Source organism: Oncorhynchus masou, chromosome 23, assembly GCF_036934945.1.
Source record: "Oncorhynchus masou masou isolate Uvic2021 chromosome 23, UVic_Omas_1.1, whole genome shotgun sequence".
Classification (NCBI taxonomy): Eukaryota; Metazoa; Chordata; class Actinopteri; order Salmoniformes; family Salmonidae; genus Oncorhynchus; species Oncorhynchus masou.
The window spans coordinates 53,674,447-53,696,238 of NC_088234.1; the positions used below are offsets into that span (position 1 = coordinate 53,674,447).

The window sequence follows — 21,792 nt, forward strand, 5'->3', positions numbered from 1 at the left end:
TGACATCAATGCAAATGTAATCGAAAATCTAATCAAACATTTCATGAGTGCCCATGAGTTCATGTTGCGCAACATTTCTATAGGCTATGCAATTGCGCAAGAAAACAGAGTGATGGTCTCTACTAAAAGGAGGATTCCATCAGCTTTCTATAGACTAGGCCTACTTTCTTAACTTTCATAATATGAAGTACATTGTTTATCTTTACAACAGGAGTGTAGCATACCTGGCTGGCATGACAGGAAAAGTGTCCTCCATTCGTTACTTAAGTGCATAGATGACATATTTTTTCCACTGCCCCTGTTTCGAGACAGATGCATGATAATGGTCCATTCTAAATCAAAACAAAAGTCACACATATATTATTTAGTATATGTAAAGACAAGATTAAATCAAGAATAGTCTGATGGGTGACAATATTAGCCTATCACTTGTGAATTACATATCACTTGTGAATAATGTCCAGGTTAAGAAACTGTTTTTTTTTCTTCGACTTTTTCGAATCATAGTGGCACACCTCATGTAGTCTAGCCCATAGGCCTATATGTTTTGATAAGGTTTGTATCACAACTAAAGTGGCCAAATAACTTCTTAAAATGAAGGACATTAATCCACTTTATAACAGGTGTAGAGCATAACTGGCAAACATAAGCAGCATGTGAGGTTCAAGTTTGGGGAAGATCATTTTCACAATAAAATGCACCTTTATAATAAAAGCATTGCATGAGTAATAGCATTTGCGGTCACTTTTGATAATGGTGTTTTCCCGCTAATGAAACAATTGCGATTATAGCATTTCTGCGCTTATAATGTGAAGCAATAGCCTAATAGTTTATCAACATTTTAAGCTAAATGTTCAGATCTGTTGTCAATCACATTGTGTTTTTTGATGCTAGTGGCTGTATTAATTTGGGATCTATTGCATCCCACAACTGTCCCAGACTATGTTTGGAATATTTATTTACTGCAGAGAATAAAATAGGTAGACTTTTGTACTATGGAGATAATAGATTTACATAGTCTAGTGCTTTTCGTTAGGCCAACTCATCTTGTTGGCTGACAAAAAGTAAACGTGGACAGTTCTTCCAATATCTTCGATATGCACCTTGAAATTGGATAAGGACGCGTGCATTTGTGTCCCTGATGTGTCTGTCTTCACTTGTAGCCTGTGAGAAAGACCCGATCATGTGATGGAGAGCCATGTGAGTGAGAGGCGCTTCGGGCCGCAAAAGGCATACATTTTTTTTAGGGTGAATTATGGACACAAATGGGATGCTGCTGTGAAATTCAAGCAATTATCAAGAGCTTGTCAAATTGTGAATGAGAGACTATTGAAATGTATACAGCCTACGCAAAAAAACAAAGCAGAGCTCATGCCTTTTAAGAAACTAAAAAAATCATCAGTCTCATCATGCAGCCTTACAATGTATTTAAAATCAAAACATATAGTCCAAAGTTTGTAGAACAACTAGTCACATTAATAACTATAAATTTAGTATATAGGGGTACCTATTTCTTTGTTAACCGCTCAACACAGAATAGCCACATGTGCGCACTCCCTCAAATCGTTTGGAGACTCTGGGTACTCTCTTCGTTCGCTGGACTTTATCCTGCTAAATGTTCCAAATGTCCGAACTGAATTTGGTAAAAGGGCCTTTATGTACTCTGCGCCATCGTCTTGAAACGCCTTAGAAAATACTTTTAATGTAACGATTCTCCTCTTTGTCTGAGGAAGAGTAGTCAAGATCGGACTAACACGCAGCGTGGTAAGTGTCCATGTTAATATTTTAATATAACAGAACACGAAACAAAAATAACAACGAAAATGTAAGAAACGAAACAGTCCTGTCAGGTGAAACAACACAAAACAGGAAACGACTACCCACAAACACAGGTGGGAACAGGCTACCTAAGTATGGTTCTCAATCAGAGACAACGATAGACAGCTGCCTCTGATTGGGAACCATACCAGGCCAAACACAGAAATAAAAAACATAGAATGCCCACCCCAACTCAAGCCCTGACCAAACCAAAATATAGACATAAAAAAAAGGAACTAAGGTCAGGATGTGACATTTAAACTGGAACAACTTGTCCCGATTGGTATTTTTAAATCACTGATGAATGATCTTGAGACTGATTCCCTGACCTGTCAATGTTTTTAATTTGCTGTTTTTGATTTTGTTATACTCTTGTGAATTCTATGGTTTTTACTAGATTACTTGTAGTTTTTCATGTTGTTTGTCTGTAATTTTTGTAATGACTTAGTGCTGCCTATCTTGGCCAAGACACTCTCGAAAAAAAGATTTTAAATCTCAATGAGCCCTTCCTGGTTAAATAAAGTTTTAATAAATAAAATTAAAATAAAATAATGCCATGGAATGCTAAGCAAATCTTGTCTGCTAAATGAACTAGTGTAGCCCACAGCCATTTGACATAGTCACATCAGGACCTAACATATTTCTTCTGAAATAGACTACATTTTCTTCAAATCATGCTTCTTTAGACCTGTCTAAAATAAATCATGGATTTATTGTGAATGTGTAGGCTATATTACATGGATATATTAGCCTTTTTAAAATGTAGATGTTCCAAAGGTCTGCATCAGTGGCTTGTAGGCTATGGAAGCCAGGAGATGCTAAATGTGTTTATGTTAATTAAAGGTAAAATACCGTGAGACCGACAGTTATCTGCTTCACAATCACCGGCTGACGACATTTTGTGACCGCCACAGCCCTAATTGTAACACCGACTGCGAGCCAGGCCTAATCGCCCAACCTCACTAATGCTCTTGTGACTGAAAGGAAGCATGTCCCCACAGCAATGTTCCGACATCTAGTGAAAAGCCTTCCCAGAAGAGTGGAGGCAGTTATAGCAGCAAAGGGGGGACCAACTTCATACTAATATCCATGATTTTGGAATGAGATGTTTGACGAGCCGGCATATATTACACGTGACAACATTTGAGTGTTTTCACATGGGAAACTGCAATTCCACGTGAGTTAGGTTTACACATGTGAAAATGCAAATGAGATTTTCACATGAAAGTTTTTCACATGTAAATCTGCAATTCACATGAGGTAAAAATATTTTATCCTACTCACATGTGAAAAGGTGGTGAGTTCAACATTTTATACATATGAAAATATGGTTTCACATGAGAACAACTGACCTCACGTGTCGCTTTTGTTTTCACATGAACATTTCAGCTCAACATGTGAAAACAGCTATTTCACATAATATGTGAAAATTGAAAATCACATTTTCACATGTGAAATAGCTGTTTTCACAAACAAGAGACATGTGAGGTCAGTTGTTCTCATGAAACCTTTGTAAGGGAAGTAATAAAATGGTATGGGTGTTTTAAGGTAAGTGGTACACTGTTAAGATAAATTAGTGTAAATGTCTTTATTCAACATGATCACTTAGTGCTGACTTTTCAATATGATCCGACCTGGGACTTGAACTCACAACCATCTGATTTAGAGTATGCTGATCTTTCTACTGCACCACAAAGTATGTAGCACTCACTGAAGTCCCCTACAGATTCAATACCTATAATACATATCAGCCCTTAGCAACAGAGTGCCATCTGCTCTGCAATTTTAGTTATCAGCTAATCTGACTATTCTCTCATCATTGCTTTAATTGACTTATTTCAGCAATTTGAGGGTTTTCTGTATCGTTGTCCAATGTTGTTGGAGCATATTGTTTTGTTTTAATGTTACTCCTGAATCACTATGATAAATATAACAGTTTTTCTTGTGTATTTTTTTAACAAAGCTGAGGTTTACTTTAAAGGCCCAAGTGTAGGAATACAGGTGAAATCAGTTATTGACGCAGACATGGTGGCGTAGCAGGAAGATTGGGATACTATGAACCACGGAGGTTCTGAGTTCAAATCCCAGATAAGGACATGTTGAATAATAATCACTGTTTGAATAATACAAACTGTGTGAATTAACATGCACAACATGTTGAAAACACTGCAACTGCATGACATCTTCACAACTTATTTTGGTTTGTAGAGGGCATCACCTGTGAAATCTCATGAAATATCATCACATGATTTCACATGTGAAGCAAAACATGGACATTTTCACATGTGAAATCATGTGGTTTTTCCATAAGGGTTAACATTATGTGTGACATTGCAGATGATACAATGTGTCCACTGCCAAACTCAGACCACATCTGCATGGCCTTGCCCCTGCCTAGCTACATCCGCAGTGTATTAGACTGCTGGAGCAGCAGCTGTGGAAACTGGTCTGGCTGCATGGTGCCTTGGTGACAGGGCCTCGGAGAGGCATCATGACAGAGGGGGAGGGAACATGATAGGGCAGTGGAGCCCAGTATAATATCGGTCTGTTGGTCAATGCTTATCTGCATGTGTAATACTCTGGAATCTCAAAGGCATTATACTGCCTCTTGCTGGGTGCTGTGTTCTAGTTCTACTAACATGTTGAGGTACTAAAATACACAACCAAACGGTATGTGTAAGCCTACCGTGTAAAATGAGGCTGCTGGACTGATGTACATATTGCATGATAGGTAAGCAGAGAAGGACTTTTATAGAAATTGCTGATGTGAGTTGTGACTACACTGGTATGTGATAGATTAGTATAGGGAGTAACTATCGTCGACTGTGTGAGGTTGGAGCACAGAGTGTCTGTATTTGATGTGGGGGCAGACAATTACTGTGTTATGAGGAGGGATGGCAGGATATGAGATGGGAAGTAGGGAGTTACATTAGAGACAGCATATAACTTATGAAATGGAATGGTGTGAAATATTGTTACAGAAGCCAAAATACATCTTAACAGTATCAGCAATGATTAATTCAGCCTGACTTGGTCACATCCTTGTAATAACGATGTGAATGCCACCGACCCTTTCCTCGGGCCTCCAGAAGCTCTTTTGAGTGTGTGTGTGTGTGTGCACATGTGTGTGTGTGTGAGGGCGTTAATAAATGTTGAATCAAACGCTGCACGAGACACCCACACTCCTTAAGGGTTGCCCATTAGCGGTGTGTGGGTGTATGGGGAGTTTATCAGTGTCTGGGTGATTTATGAAGTCAGACTCAATATCATCCACTTTGCCCCACACACATGCCTGCACACACACACACACAGACACACACACGCACACAGAAGCAAATATTAGGACAAAATTTGAGGTTTCACAGAGATTAACAGAGCGGATAATAAAATAGTAGTCTCAACCGCTTTTAATGGTGTCCATAATTCCATTATAATACCATTGAATCACATGGCCAGGATGATACTGAAACAGAGTACTTGCACATGCATGATACTAATAAGTTATCAAAGTGCATAACACACTTTTCTCTGATCCCTGAACTGTATCAGCCAAACTACTCACACATCTGCTAATCTGTCAGCCTGTCTCTCTGACTAAATACATAGAACGTATCGTTTACCTTTTACTCCCTCTGTTGTGTGGTGTAGCCTATTACATAGACTTGACTTAGCCACAAGCAAAGAGGGCGCTTACAGTGCACTTCAGAGTGTGCTCCTTTTAAATATGACCCCCTGGTGGCTCTGTCACAGCAGCCTTGGTTACGGGCTGACTGTAGCCTGTAGCCACCACAGGCATCATTAGTCCTGTGTGAAACCACACACCGAAATGCATTCTTCATCTGACGGTCTACAGCCTTCTGCCTGCCTGCTTCAACATCGAGGCTGGAATTGTGCTCTGATGGCACAGTGCTGTAAGTGAGTCCAACAGTACAGCAGAGATGCATTCAAAGATGCTTCAAAATGTACTACAGTTCAGTAGACATTGATTAATCAGTAAAAGTCAGTGAGATACTGGTTTGCAAAAATAGAATAGCAGAAATGATATAATGCATAGATTAAAATGACTGTCAATCTAATCCTCACAGAAAAATGTCCATGCACTCTTTACAAGGCTGCTTTCATATACCTCGCTGTCAGGAAAAATATATAATTTATCTCAATGGCATCAAATTGGAAATTGATCCCATTGTTCAACTGAAGAATTGAAAGCTGAATTTGTATGCCTGTTTCCCGTTCTACACTGCCCTCTAATGGAAATCATCATTTTTACAAGAAAGAAGCTCTAATATTATTCTCTGAATGGTGCTTCAAATTTCAGCCATATTTGAGATGGCTAACTGAACACAATAACATCTATTGCAAACTATATCTCCAGATCTCCAGGTTGTTCTGGTATAACTACAACATTTAAAATAATTAAGTGACTGGTTATTCTAGATGAAGCTTTTGACACTTTAAATGTATTTATGAAAAATACAAATAAATTTCAACACTGTCGTTGTAGGTGAATCTTAAATGAAGAAAAACTAATGACTCACAAACAATTTCAAGCCTTTTTCCTGGATGTTGAACAAAGCATTCACTTGGCAGGAAATACAATAACCAATGAAAGGTACAAAGAGTGATTTAGCATAGGGAGGAAAACGATTCAAGTGACATATTTTTGGGGAAATAATTATTTAGAGAAACCATTCCAACAATAACTGGCAACCCAAACTGGCACCCATGGGAACATATGTTTGTAATTCCTAATGTTCAATGTTAAAGTTATTTTAGTGCCTTCTAATTTCAGACCAACATTAACTATACAGTATGATTAGTAGAACATAAGACCAGTAGTATTGGCATACACATGGTTGTTCTTTATGGGTGTGATTGTCCTGTCTTGTCCCGCTGCAGTATAGTTAGAATCTATTTCACTGTGCTGCCGGAATGCAGAAAGCGTTGTTACTGCCGTTCTAAAACTGAGGGTCAACTAGGGGGGGTAGACTGAGGCCTCTACACTAACCCCCCTAACACCGCCCCTCCCTTAAACCTCCACTTTATTCTTTCACATGAATTCAATTAGAACACAGACTGGACAGTCGGACAAAGCAGAACAGAAGCAGATATAAAATCAAAACATGAAAGCTCTCCCTTGGGTTATAGACAGCATTTTCAAAATAAGGCACAGCTGACACACATTTCAACTGTGAAGCCGCCCCATGTGCACATGTCACGCAACTATGTACAGGTTTCCTCAGCTGTGGTTCATTGTTGACATCGCATCTTGCTTACTGTTGTATTTCACAAAGCAGGATAAAGGAGTTAGCTTGCTTACTGTGATAAACAGTCAAAAATAATAGTTGGTGTTCACTCATATAACACAAAGAAAGCTCTTAACTGCTTCAGGAAGTACAGTGGTTTCAGAATGGTTATAGAAGTTGTCTGGATAACACGTCAACCCTGCTTTGTAAAATATAATCCCACACTGGTCTTACTATATCACGTCATTGTGCTTCAGTCTTCCTCTTTGACCTTCTCGTGGGTGAGCAGCCATTGTTTGAGATGGTTACCTTTGCCGCCCATGTACATCCCACTCTGACCACTGCTGGAGATGACGCGGTGGCAGGGGATGAGAAGAGGCACCTGAGGTGAAGAGATGAATAAAATAGCATATTTTGGCAATATTGGGGGTACAATTGGTTGAACAAGCCTCTCCTTATGTTTCACACCACTAGTTATGAAGATAATACGGCCATGTCATAACAACGTTTAGTCAAGTGACGTGACAATTCAGGGACTGCATTCTCATGTTGACACAGACAGACACTGTGAATGTAGCATAATTGTTGATGCTTTGATAACACAGAACCACTGAGGCATCCCTGATTTGCTATATATGAAAACATGAATCTACAACATTTTCCCTTCATTTGATCATGTAAAAAAGCCACGTCAAAAGTGTCTTCGTTTGATCCTGAACGGATCCACATTGAACGTGAACTCTCAGTCTTTGGTTATAAATGATTTTTGACTCTTTAATAGTATAAAGCAAAGCAGCAATCAAAAATTAATGGGCAAAAACACCAGCAGGATGAATATTCAATGGAGAGGGTGTCAACATTAAGATCTGATAACCCTGTGATCATTAAAAAGAGGAAGTCGATGGTGCGTTTACTCTTGTTGCAGATGACTGCCAGGGGGTCTGGAGTTCTTTGTAAACTAAATGAGTGGTGAAGGATAAAACAAGTGAGAGTACACAAGTTCATTCATTGTGGAATCCCAACAAGAATAGTGGCAATAGGGCGGGCACTTCATAACAGTTGTTTGCATTTTCAAACGTTAGCCTAGCTTACATCGAGTTGCTCTTTTGCCGCCTGTATATTGCCTGCATATTACCTGGATTTTGCTGTCATGATCAAATATTAAAAACATGTTATTAGTAATTACATATTAGCTGGCATAGCCCTGTAATTTAACTAGATTTCACTAGTTCAGGGTTGGTTGTCACAGTTTGATGGCTGTACCTTCAGCCCTTCTCTTACTGTAGGAAATCCTGTGTGTTTTAAATCGATCATTAAAACCACTCTCATGTCAACAGCAATAAAACCTTCAGACCCCAGATTAACCTTACTGACAGAGGGAAGCTTCAACGCTATGTGGATCGATACTGGGTTCCCCGGGTTTGAAGAGCAGTCTAGGTAGGGTACTCTCAAGGCCTTTGGATCGGCCTCTTCACTCGGGGAAAGAACACTAAAGCTTATCAATACTCAAATCCTGGTAAAGAAGTGCCACAGAGAGGCAAAAATCAATACTTTCCAGAGCTTTTCACAGCTGAAGCCCAAGTGTATCAGCAGTACTGACAAGTAATTGACATTGAGAGGATCTGATTCTAGATCATGAGCCAAAATGCTAGACTCTTTATTGTTTAACTGGAAGGTAGTACTCTAGAATGTAATCGTGAGTAAGGGTACTTTTTGTGCATATTACAGAGTAACATAACACATAATATTGTACTTATTTTTCCATACATTTAGACTTTAAAACATACATTGATTACTTTGTAAAAACACAATGTGTGTGTCTTCACAAAACTACTATTACTACTACTGCTGTGCAGTGCCTCCAACACATGCCCACAGCTAGCCGATTAAACTCAACTCCACGATTTACGATGGAGTTGACTGGCGACTAGTGTAGGCCGACTGGAGCTCCGATGTCACATAAAATGAATGACATTGTTCTGTGATATTGTGGCTATTTTTTGGATGCTGAAATCAGTAGTTTTTGATTTAAAAAAGTTATCTTATGTGAAGTCGGAGCTCCAGTCGGCCTACACTAGTCTCTGCCCAACTCCATCGCAAATCGTGGAGTTTAGTCGACTAGCCCACAGCACTACATGGGCAGAGCTAAACGGGCTTTGATCAAAGGTTCTGATCAAAAGCAGACACAGCGTTTTCCCTCTAGCTTTTCATTTTGTACAGACTGAATAAAATCACCAGTAAAAAAAGATAGAGGATATGACTGGTTTCCTACAAGAGCCATACATTTGAACATAGCCTTTACAATAATGCAGATACTCATAATAAAATTCATGATTGAGTTAAATTCTTATTTTGAATAAATCATCATTTAAAAAAAATGCAACCTTTATTTAACTAGGCAAGTCAGTTAAGAACCAGAATAACAAATTCTTATTTACAATGACGGCCTACACCGGCCAAACAACACTGGGCCAATTGTGAGCCGCACCACGGGACTCCCGATCGCGGCTGGATGCTAAAGCTGGTCTGTGCCTTACTGAAGCTGTAACAGGTATGTACTTGTACTTCGTACCCATGTACTTGATACCCACTACTAAAAGAGGTATACCTTTGGTAAAACTAAAGCCAACTGTGGTGTCCTGACTACTTATGGCTAATCTCAGAGGAGTGTACGTGTCAATCAAAGAGAGCCCTACTGACCGGGTTCTTCCTCATGGCCCCTCCCACAGCTCTCACGGCCCTGGGGTTTCCTGCCATCTCAGCCAGCCGCTTATACGACACCGTCTCTCCCACCTTCACGTCTCGCACAAGAGTCTGCAGAACCCGGCTGGTGAAGGAATCTGCAAGATAAAAGAGAAAGAGTAAAATAGAGGGAGTGAGTCGGAGGTATAAATGTAGAGACTGACGCATAATTAGTCACAGTGCAGTAAAAAGTGATTTTCCTGTATTTTATATACATAATATTTCACACTATGATGTTGGAATAATATAGTGAAATTGTGAAAATTATGATAATGCCCTTTTAGCTGTTTGAAAAGACCGCCTGACATTTCAGCCTGTTTTGGTGACATCACCAGGCAGTAAATGAGTTAAAACTGGAATATGGTAGTACGTACGGCCCAGTCCATCACTGAGGCCAAGCTTCCTTCCATCCTGGACATCTATACCAGGCGGTGTCTGAGGAAGGCCCTAAAATATGTCAAAAAGACTCCAGCCACCCTAGTCATAGACTGTTCTCTCTGCTACCGCACGGCAAGCGGTACCGGAGCGCCAAGTCTATGTCCAAAAGACTTCTTAACAGCTTCTATCCACAAGACATGAGACTCCTGAACAGCTAATCAAACGGCTACCCAGACTATTTGCATTGCCCCTCCCTTCTACGCTGCTGGTACTCTGTTTATTATCTATGCATAGTCACTTTACCTCTACCTACATGTACATATTACCAAATTCCCTCGACTAACCTGTGGCCCCGCACACTGACTCTGTTCCGATATCCCCTGTATATAGCCTCACTACTGTTATTTTACTGTTGCTCTTTAATTATTTGTTATTTTTCTACTTTATTTCTTTCTTTTTTACTTCAGTTCATTTTTGTAAATACTTTCATAACACTTATTTTTCTTAAAACTGCATTGTTGGTTAAGGGCTTGTAGTCAGCTTTTCACTGTAAGGTCTACGCATGTTGTATTCCACACGTGACAAATAAAATGTGATTTTATGTAACTTTTTGGGTGACTTGATCAAATTCAAACAGAAATGTGATTTATAGATCTGTCACTCATTGAAAACAAGTGTAAGCGGTAGATCTGTTCCATGTGCTCAATTTCTATGCTTCCTGTGATTAAGTTTTGTTTTTGCGTCTTTTACTTTCAGTTTGTGCACCAGCTTCAAATAGCTAAAAATACTTTATTTTTGGGTATGGTTAAAAATGCTTCACAGAGCTTTAGATGGTACAATGATTCTCTACACTAATTCTTGCTTGTTTTGTAAAATAAACTGAATTAGGCAAACTAATAGATTTTAGCAACCAAGAAATGGCAGAGCGATTTCTGAATAGTGCATCTTTAATAGACAACTAAGAAAGAGCTTTCCAAACTTTCTGCCAATAACAGCTACAAAAGAGAAAGAGTTTTACATAAAGGAAATTATTTCTGAAGAAGGACAATCTAGGTTATATTAGATAAGGTCACAGCTACAATTATAAGGTCGCTCTTTCATTTAAAAGGATTAAGAGAGGCCAAATAGACACCAAATCTGTTCTAATTTTTTGAATAAAAATAATTTGAATGTTGCACACCATTTGTGGCAGTGGGATGACTTCGAGGTTAATAAGACTAATGTGTCCTTTTAATTGCTTTCTATTGAGAGTAGATTCATTATATCAGGCTCTCTTAAATAGTGGAATTCAGAAATGATTTGCAGTTTAAGAAGCCACATTAACAGCTTTGATTCCATTAACACTTGAGCGGTAGAATTATCTTCAGCTGTACTACCAGACTACTCTGATTACTTACAGTAGAAATGCAATATATTCAAAACTGATCTATTTTTACTCTGAACATTGACTATATGTGTACAATTGAACCGTACCTTTGTAAAGTGAAATAGTGAACAGCTTAAGCTTGTTGGTCCTTTAATTCATGCATCCTACACAGTCAATTAGCCATCTAATTCTGGTCTAAGAGAGCACATGACAAGTGATCTACAGTAGGTGAAATCACTCTAAATTGGCATTGTGTGAAAACATGTAACCCCCCAGTATCTCTTCTACAGAGCGAACATCCTTTACTCCCTAGGCTTCCACCTTATAGTCACTCTCCGCTACACAAAGCCACGCCAACAAGGCAATTTGCCTAAACTGGGGGGAATAAGTGTAACACCTGAAGGGGATATATTTGATTGATGCGTACCCATGTGAGTTCTTTGTCTTCAACGAGGCCCGTAGGTACTGTTTAATAATTTTTCAGGTAATAATCACGCTGTCAACGAGCTGATGGGTTCTTACGAAGGTAGACTTCATGTAAAAGAGGAGAGAGGAAGCTTTATTCGCAATTTTTAAATAGATTATTCTTGCTTGTAAATTATGGATTCGCATGCATGGCGTGTGTGTTACATATTGATACCGCTGTGACTCTGGTGGCTAAACAGCACCACTTCCTGACTACAGATACAAATCAGTGTTTATGTACACATTATTGACAAACAACTAGTCAATGTCAAATGACCGAGTCTATGTTAACTTGCACTATATGTCTTAAGTGAGTACACCCCCAGTTTCTTGGTCAAACAAGAAAAAGGGTTATACTGGTTCCACAGACAAAAACCTACACATCTAGAGGTTAAACAACTCCGGCGTCAACAGTGTTGGAGAGTTTCACGAGGGTCACCTCAGGTGACCAGCAATGATTTGAGAGCGGTCCCTTAGCCCCATACTTCATAAAGGGCTTAATATGGTGTGTCTGGGGTCAAGACCCTGTTTAGATAGGGTCACACCGATGTCAATTGTTTAAATAAAAGTTGAGGGGCACCACTTACACCTTTACAGACATCCCATAATGATGTCACAGGTCATTACCTACCATAAGCGCAGGTGACAGGGACATTGGAGAGTCCAGATTGGCTGGGACTAAAATCGATGGGTAGGACTGGATTATATGATTTTAAATCTATTGATGTAAATGTTCTTTTTAAATGTAATACTGTACATAAAATAATAAATCCAGTAGTTTATTAGCCGTTCATAATGTTGTGTAGGTGACTGTGTGGAACATTTGCAGACACTACATGAGCCTAGCTAACTAACAATGAGATTTGGAGAGATCATTTTCCAGTTGCTACCCAACCCTCTGTAGTTGTGAGTATAAAGTATAATAGTGGAAATGCGGCTCCCTCATTATCCTTTGTGTCTAATGGCAGGGAGGAGAGAATTTGGCTCCTAGTCAAAGTGTCTCCTGAGTCTTAGGGGATCCATATTTTTGAAGGCTGACGGGGTGTTCATGATTCTCTGATTATTCGATATTCTGAAAACGTTCATTTCCCTAATTCCTCTCCACATCACAGGGGCGGGTCCTGGAGAGTCTCATCTCGCACTGCGCTGTGCACAGAGGGAGGTTCAGACTCCTGCAGGAACCCAGTCATATGGGCTTTGAAGAGCGCCCTTCCCCCCTCCCCACACGTTCCCCGTGCCGCTTACCCAGACTAAGATCCTCTCGTCTTTTACATATGGATGTATAATTAATGAAAGAATATGCATCATTCTGAGAACCTGTGGTGTCTGTGTTTGAGGAGACACACACTCACTTTCTCCATCTCTTCTCGACCAACCAAAGTTTGTGTGTTATGTGGTGCATGACAGCGAGTGAAGGAAAACAAGTTTCACATCTTGTTTCATGTCACCTCAACCGGGTTGCTACTTTACGCAAAGAAGCTTAATATTAAAAGTGGTTCCAATTTATATGAACAGAGCAAATGAACGTGACAACATTGAAAAAGTACTGGCAATGATTCCTGTGAGAAGCTGTAAGTAATGTGACATTCAGCTTTTCTCACCCCCAAAAAACAAAGCCTTTATGTTGGACATGAGTCGTTCTAATTACTCTATGCATTTCATGAATTTCCTGAGGGCACTTAACAACAGGTTAGTATAACTAGCAATTCATTCAAACTGTAAACACATCCGTACCCTGCTCATAACCAGAAGAAAATGTAAAAATTCTGATGATCATCAAAAATATAGAAAGTGCATTTTCTTCCCTCAATAGACAAATACTCATGCTGCCTGCATTTAACATGTCTTCACTGACAACCGTTACAGCTATTGGACCACTGAGAGCAATTCACTCCTAGGCTACCATCTATTTACCCAACCTCAGAACAACAGAGGTGTGTGTGTGTGTGTGTGTGTGTGTGTGGGGGGGGGGTTAACAGAGCACAATCATTTATTCAGATCAGGTACTAATGAAGAATTCCATCTATCCAGAAATTTAATTAAAACCCCAAAGACTTCAGATGAGATGCGATTTGAAAGAGCCCGGGGCGGGTACACAAGCACTTGGTGGTGGAGGGAATCACGCTGGAAGTTGATATCGTAATTGCTCCTGATGTATTTCTGCATTGCCTTTGCGGGAGCGTGGGACTCGTTGCAGTATACAGAGTCTCAATGGAGTACCTACTCATTGAAAATGCCATCACTCAAGCACTGTGTGGATCTGCATGAAATTAGACTGCAACTAAAACCTAATAGCAGGGGAAGAGTAGCACGGTTGTTGAGTACATGCAATGGAGTGGATTTGAGTGCTGTCATATTTTTGGGGTGTAGGTGCGCTTTATTTCCTCCTAAATTAAACCTCTTCAGAAAATGATCAGCTTCAATACAATAAGCATTCAGACTTAAAAGTCTAACTGACTGATTTGTCATTTTCTTGGAAATTATTTATGGTGTCTTATGGCATTATGATACTCATTTATTCTTGCAGAAAATGCTCTAATAATTGCCTACCTATGTACTGCTGCTTTTAAACTATAAAATCACAGCTATTTCTTGAAAGCACACTAACTGTCCATTGTGAAGGCTCTCTTGTCCCCTGCTGTGGGTGACTGGTCAAGCCAACAATGCCCTCATTGAAACTTTACTAACATTCACATGTTCTCATTAAAAAAAAGCTTCCTGTCTGAACATGTCAAGAGTGGAATTTGATCAGTTTTCAAGAATGTGCCAAGAATCATGGGAACAGCGGCCAAGACTAACACGCATGGTAAGGGCTGCCACAGATTACTGAACCAAGTTACAGCTCCGGGTTCTGTTCTCTCTCTCTGCCATAAAATACTTCATTATAACACAGTGAGCCAGAGAGTGTAAGTGAGGTAACTGACAATTAAGAGTGAAAGCCTGATTCCAGTCATGGCTCTGAAAAAGTATTTATCCATGGCGACAGACCTCCATGCAGGGTGGGGTGATGAAAGACTGGGAGTGGGAGCCTCCCCACGGTCCACGGCTCGCTGAAGTAGGCCCGAAGCCATTCCACGCAGTGCTGCAACTCTGGGCCCATTTCCTCTTGGCCATTGCTAACAGTGACCACACAGCTTAGGGAGGTGTCACCACTCCTGTGAGAGATATGAGAAGCACACCCCCCCACCCACAAAAGAAGTAGATTACTAAGAGACCGTTCTCGGTTAGACAGTATCATAGCATGGCATGTGTGTAATAAAAGTCCTGAATGAAAGGGCATGAATGATAGAGTAATGACAAGTGTTTCATTGCATGCAAACGGACAGAGGTTGTTGATGTGAATAAAAGAGCTGAATAGTTTGGCATGACATCGAAAGCGAAGTATTTCATGCAAAAGTGTTATTGCATGTCAGTTGTCAAAAATAACAGGATTTACAATTATTCTTATGGCAGCAAGGCTCTAAAACTAGTTTAGTTTAGCCCCAGTAAACAAAGGCAGCATATCAATATAAAGGGGTGCCTACAAGCAACAAACAAAACTTGGACTTGCACCTGGGAAAGCACTTTGCCTATGGTTGAGCTAGCATCATTTAACGAAGATGAGGTTGCTCTGTGATGCTGACCAGCCTCTAGGTCCGCAAGTGGACTGACCCATATTGGACATGTAAAGACCCTACTGGGATAGCCATTTCTGAACATGTGCATTTCGGTAAAGTAGACCCCAAGCTGTGTTGCAGCTCAACACCGCCAATTCCATTAACTGGTGTATGGACGTGTAAATAAATAATGACACCATTTAAGTGCCTTTTTGGAAGATTGGTTTATCCTGTATAGTATTAATAATACACATTTAGTTTGTTAAACACAAAGAGCACATTTTTTCGAACCCACAATACGTAAGTCAACATGGTGTACTTTTAACACTGCTGCAGGAAACAGTTTGTGCAAAAAAAAACAAAAAAAACATGAATTCAACATCCTTGGCTGAGGTTTACTAGCTAGTGTGTTATGGTGCAGTTCAGTTTTCAGAAAGCAGCAAAGCCTAGGTGTTTGTGGTTGTAATGAAACTCTCAGGGGTGCTATTTTACAGTAGGTGTGAACACTGTAAAAGGTGTAAATACTCATATCAAAATACACCAAACCACAGTTGAGTTTATAGTCAAGTGCTGACAACTCAGACACCTTGCCCTGGTCCAAGCCAGAGACCCAGTCAAACAATGGCTCTGGCTCATAGCAATCTCTTTCGGCATGGGTGAGCGCCCAGCCAGCCCCTACTTTTCATTGTCTCTCCCTCACCCCCTTCCCAATCGCCGCTCCCCCTTCTCTCCTCATTTCTCCCTTCTCTGAATTTCTCTATTCCCTCTCCAGACCTCCCCCCCCATCCCTCTCTTTCTCTCAGTGAGGATGTTCCAGCCACTGCACACTGACAGCTCAGGGATATTGTTTGTGGAAATGTTCCTGTTGGACCCGCAGGCCTTACAATCTACTGGACAGAGGCTAGAGCACCTTTGCTTAAGGCATAGGACCTTTAACCTCCACTCACACTTTAGACCTGTCACTATGGCTGTTATCCCACAGGCCTCTGCTATAGACCCTCACAATGAGGGTGTATGAGTGATCCTACATTGAATTTTACATTTAGTACAAGTCAATATAATACAGTCAGCAAACATACATGTTATTGTGTAATTGTTACAAAGTTAGTTTAGCTGAAGACATATTGGAAGAGGCTGGGCGATTGTACTCTTTATCGTCATATGCAATTTGTAAAAAGCAAATACATTTTTTTTTTTACTTTATGGGAGGAAGATTAGAAACCATGACCTTGAAATGTGAGATCAGAGATATCCAATCAATGTCTTCAATGTTCTTCCAATTACAATAACACTCTCCCAGGAGAAATACTTGTGTCTTGAGATAAACAAAAAGAAAGCCAAATCGCATACAGCTTTTGTATACCAACCAACCCACAAATGAAGTGTTCAATTCCTGAAGGCCCTTTTAAAATCACACAATTTTAATGTTACTTTTCCATAGTTTAGAACGGAATATTTTTTACATCCTGTGACCTGTTTTTTCCATCGGTTATTCGTTTCCACAGGCAAGGGTTTGCGTCAGAGGACAACATATTTCCCTTGATAGTGGATTGTGAGTTGAAAGAATTTCTAATATTGTGCTCCTGTCAAAATCGATTTGCAATTACCATAAATCATTGCTGTGCAGTGTGTGAGTCATTTAGCACTCTACCTATTTTATTTGAACTAATGCAAATAATGAATTGAGCATGTATATAGTTATTAGGATGGCTATTTCATTTACCCTAGGATGAACAGAAAGAAATTAATCAGGGAGCGATACCGCAGCAACAAAAATATTGTTGCCATGTTTTGTCAAAACTTATAGGTCTTCTACAGTATGACTTATGCTATCTACTGCACTGTGTGTATCAGGGACATACTGTGGTGGGAGTATCTACTGTCATTAAAAGGAATTGCTTTCATCTAATTGTTGACATTGTTGTCAGAGTATTTTAGAAGGAGGAAAAAACCTTCAGCTTTCATGCCTCCATCCTGTGAAGTGTGATCTTGCTTATCCTGTCTCGATTGGCAGCCACGTTTGGCACCACTTACCAGAGTTCTCCTTCACCAATCATGGCTAACATGGCGGGTCAGAGGATGAAACAGAAAAGGGCAAGACCGGTCCATATTTTCCTTAGCCTTACAGTAGCAGATACTTAACGCTGAGATGTTAGAACTCGAGAGAGCATGAAAACAGCCTGAAATGACTCTAAAAAAGGAAGGCTTCAAGGCAAAGGGTGTGTTACAATTGTATGCCACTTGCTCAATGAAGCTCACTCAAGCAGTTGAAATTCCGCTGGTAGCCCACTACAGTATCTAGCTACAATAGCCACAGAGACAGTGAGGTACTTCAAGCTGGCTGTAGCACACGGCTTAGTAACCATGGACTCTAAGTAGACACACATTACCAGTGGCTTATTTCTTACTCTATCATCCATATACAACCCACTCAGCAATATGTATCTACATGGGACTAGTGAGCAGTTTTAAATAGTGTTTTCAGCCTCTAGTCTCCAGTGTCTTCCAAGGAGATTCTAATTACCAGAGTGGTACAGTAACAAGGCAGTGAGGGAGTAAATGTATTAAGGATCCCCTGGAATGAGGACCTCTGGAGCCACAACTGTCTATCCTGGGCTGAGAGAGAGGGACAGTGACCCTGCATGGATAGCCTCTGTCGAAATTTGACCATGTCAAGCACAAAGGCATTATGGGAATCCAGTGTCACCAAGTCCTAATTGCTGTCTGTGTTCGGAGCAAATGACTGCCTTGTTCCTCTGATTAGTGAGGAGGGTAATCTTCACCTGTGTATGCCAGCCCTGCTGAGGGCCCTTGAGTGTTAGCGCTTCGTCTTCTGTAATTTATTTTTAAATCAGTGCCCGTTCCCAGGAGTTTTGAGTGTTTTGTTGTGAACCGCTTACCATGATCCCCACCACCGCCCCCCTCACCCCTAAATCCTTGACTAAATCCTTGTTTGGTGCCGCAGGAAGATAAGCAAGAACAACACTTGGCCATAATTGACTCATACTTCTCTTCAAGATGTCAGAACACAACCATCTTCCTGCCTCAGTACACCATACAGTGTTGAATAGCACAAATGTAGAATACGTTCAGTCTCAAAAACAAGCCACATGGCATCATGCTACCATCAAAAGTTTTCAGATAATGATAGAACGTTCTGATCTAGAACGGCTTAAAAAAAAATACAGCTTCCCTGGTTCAAATAAATCTAAACCGTCCTAACTTGAGATCTGTGCTCCCATTTTCACTGGGTGAATCTACATCTGGGTGAATCTACATTCACAAATGAATGGCTGTGTTGGGTTGTTTACAGGTAGTGTGTCAACACAGGTGTTGGTTTCCACAGGAAATGACACAGGCAGCCTGATTGGGGAAAGAGTCCCAGGAGACAGAGCTATAGGCACAGAGCACAGATGGGTCCAAGGGCCACGGGGAACTGCACCTTAATGAACCTGCAGCTGAGCACTAGGCCAGAAAAACAAAATACATCTACAGTACCTAAGGCCATTATAAAATCTAAATGCAAAATGATGACATAGTTTAACCAGCGTTTCCCAAACTCGGTCCTCAGGACCCCAAGGGGTGGAAGTTTTGTTTTTTGCCCTAACACTACACAGCTGATTCAAAAGCTTGATGATTAGTTGATCATTTAAAATCAGCTGTGTAGTGTTAGGGCAAAAACCAAAACATGCACTCCTTGAGGTCCTGAGGACAGAGTCTGGGAACTAGTGTTAGTAGTATTAGTAGTGTGTTAAAACTGCTTTGACAGCTGGGGTATTAGACAGAATATAGTAGGCATGCTTAGACAGTTTGACAGTGAACATTTTGAGGGAGAACAGTTACAAATCAAACACTCAGCCTCATGTGGTCTATGACAATGGAGAGTGTAAGGTTATACTAGCTGGGGCTAAATAGACTAAAACACTGACAATATCCATTCCTCTTGTGTGTAACACAGTCTTTCTCTCTTATGCTTTACTATAACAAGTATGGTGAGCACATTCGTACAAAATACTAATTACTCGTGTACTGTAAGGGTTTCTTGTCTCTTTCTCCTCTCAATGGGTGTTTCTTTTACAAGCAGGCCTGATGCTGAACAAAAGCATTTAAAAATCAGTGATTGCTTTCATCCATTTTAATTACATTCAGAAATGGCATTTCTGCCACATAATACACCCCTATTGTTTCAGAATTATCTGGCTCGGAAAAGAAAATCTACAATTTTTGATGATATTCCCGAGTTAAATCGGCTCTTGAAATTGAAATATGCTGTTGAAATATAAAATGAAGACAGCCTTTCCTGCTGATATACCACAAGCTCCTTGGTTTTGTGCAGGGTGCTGCTATTATTATGCATATCCAGGTAGAAAGTTAATTAACCCAAAGCTTAAGCTAATTATGGTAGCAGAATGCTATCAACCAAATGCTTTCAGTCAGACAGCTGTCCAGAATTTCATTTGCTAATCATTTGTCTTTTGGAAGAGCATATGGTAGATTTCCCTGCTATCAGAGGCAAAAACAAACAGATGAAAACAATTAACTAAAAACAATGTGCACTGTTGAAAAATCAGACACAGATTTATACAGCTTTGTGAGAGAGGAAAAAAGCTGGATTTATGGCATAGGGAAGTATAATGACAATTTTGGTTTGAGCCACTTAGGATTTCCGGAGCATCACATGATCCATGTGTGATGGGAATTCAGATGCACAAATATATTGTTTATATCTATATGCAAATGAGACAGAGTGTTCATTGTTTATCCGTGTAGTATTAATGAGAATATCTATGGAACCATACGCGGGCCGGCCGACGGTATTTCTAACAGTTTCTGTTAGAGCACCACATTTTCTGTTTGTCCTACTGTATGTTTTTTTGTTGTTAAAGCAGGAATATATATCACTTTAATACTTTACCTTTGAATTAAATCAATTATTGTATGCATTATTTTTGTTACAAAATTGCAGCATACTGGTAGCTGTTAAAGAATGATTGATATCAGTATCGCCTTGCAACATTATCAGGCAATAAAGACTACTCAAGAACTAATGCAACATGTCACACACAGGCATCTGCACTACATTTCTATTGAGGACCTCACAAGCTAAATTGCTTTTTCCAGCTCTCCCACATCTCAGTAAGGTTGACAGAAAAATTGATCAAAGCATTGTAAAATAATATGCCCACAAAATGTCTTGGGGCCAAAAGTCCAGCCTTTTTCCATTTTTCACCCTAACAAAAAAAGTAGTCTGTGTTTTTCCTCTGTATAACATGTCTCTGTTTGGGGTGAGAAGCATCATATTTCAGATAATAGTAATCTCCTGTAAACAAAATGTGTATCATTTTTCAGTGAACAATGTTATGGCCATGTTAAAAAGGGAATGCTGGTTAACAGTGTGTTGGGTGGCTTAGTCCCCAACAGGGGTTGTTGAGATATAATGAATTTGTTCATCTGACGCTGCCTTCGGGGCTGTCGTTAGACTGGTGGAGGTTTATTTCAGCAAATGTTGCCTAGCCATATCAGTTAGGGAGCAAAAGGGGCTTGAGACGTTTCTATTAGAAAAGCTGACGGTCATGGTGTGTAAGCAATGCTTCAAGTGCATTTGTGTGACTATAATGTCATTTATCAATCACACTTTTTCAATATGGCAAATGCTTTGTTACCACTGCTGTTGTTTTGCACTGAACAATGCTAACCCTAGGCTTCAACCAAGCACACATCTTTGGTTGCCAACTCTTCTAGTGCAAAACACTCCTGAACCAAAACCAAAAAATTACACACTTTTTGGAGAATTATAAATCTTGAGGAAGACTGGCTTAGGCAATTGGATTCTTTCTGCTTTGTTTTGCCATTTTGATGCTAATTGTATAGGCTACTTTACAATTAAGTTGTTGCTGACATACTGGCATTGGTAAATTATTTGAGTATCTAACTGATTGTGATAGCATTCAAACATTATCCAAATGAAATCCTTACTTGTTCTTACATTTGGGAAGATACATTGCAGCCTAATAGAAACTACTCTGATGACCGACATAGCAAATTATATTAAACGCAGCATCTACTGATGCAAATCATTAAATTCATTTGCATGTTCTCACTGAACCTGAACACACAAATTAAACCACATCCAGAACGAGGGGCAGAAAAGGTGCTTGTGCATGGTTACAGGACATATTCG

The 21,792-nt window shown here is 39.9% G+C and overlaps 1 protein-coding gene across 3 annotated transcripts in view; it reads right to left on the minus strand.

Moving 5' to 3' along the window:
* mgmt (O-6-methylguanine-DNA methyltransferase) overlaps positions 1-21,792 on the minus strand; it is a 37,095-nt gene that overhangs the window by 12,634 nt on the left and 2,669 nt on the right. For 2 of the 3 annotated variants that reach the window (XM_064932533.1, XM_064932532.1), the window contains exons 3-5: positions 15,004-15,170; positions 9,765-9,904; positions 7,299-7,446 (exon numbers count right to left, since the gene is read on the minus strand). In XM_064932533.1, the coding sequence (XP_064788605.1) occupies positions 7,318-7,446; positions 9,765-9,904; positions 15,004-15,170 (436 nt within the window). In that variant the 3' untranslated portion in view covers positions 7,299-7,317. Of the gene's footprint in view, positions 1-5,207; positions 7,447-9,764; positions 9,905-15,003; positions 15,171-21,792 lie in introns of those variants that run through there. The other variant, XM_064932530.1, reaches the window with a different exon arrangement.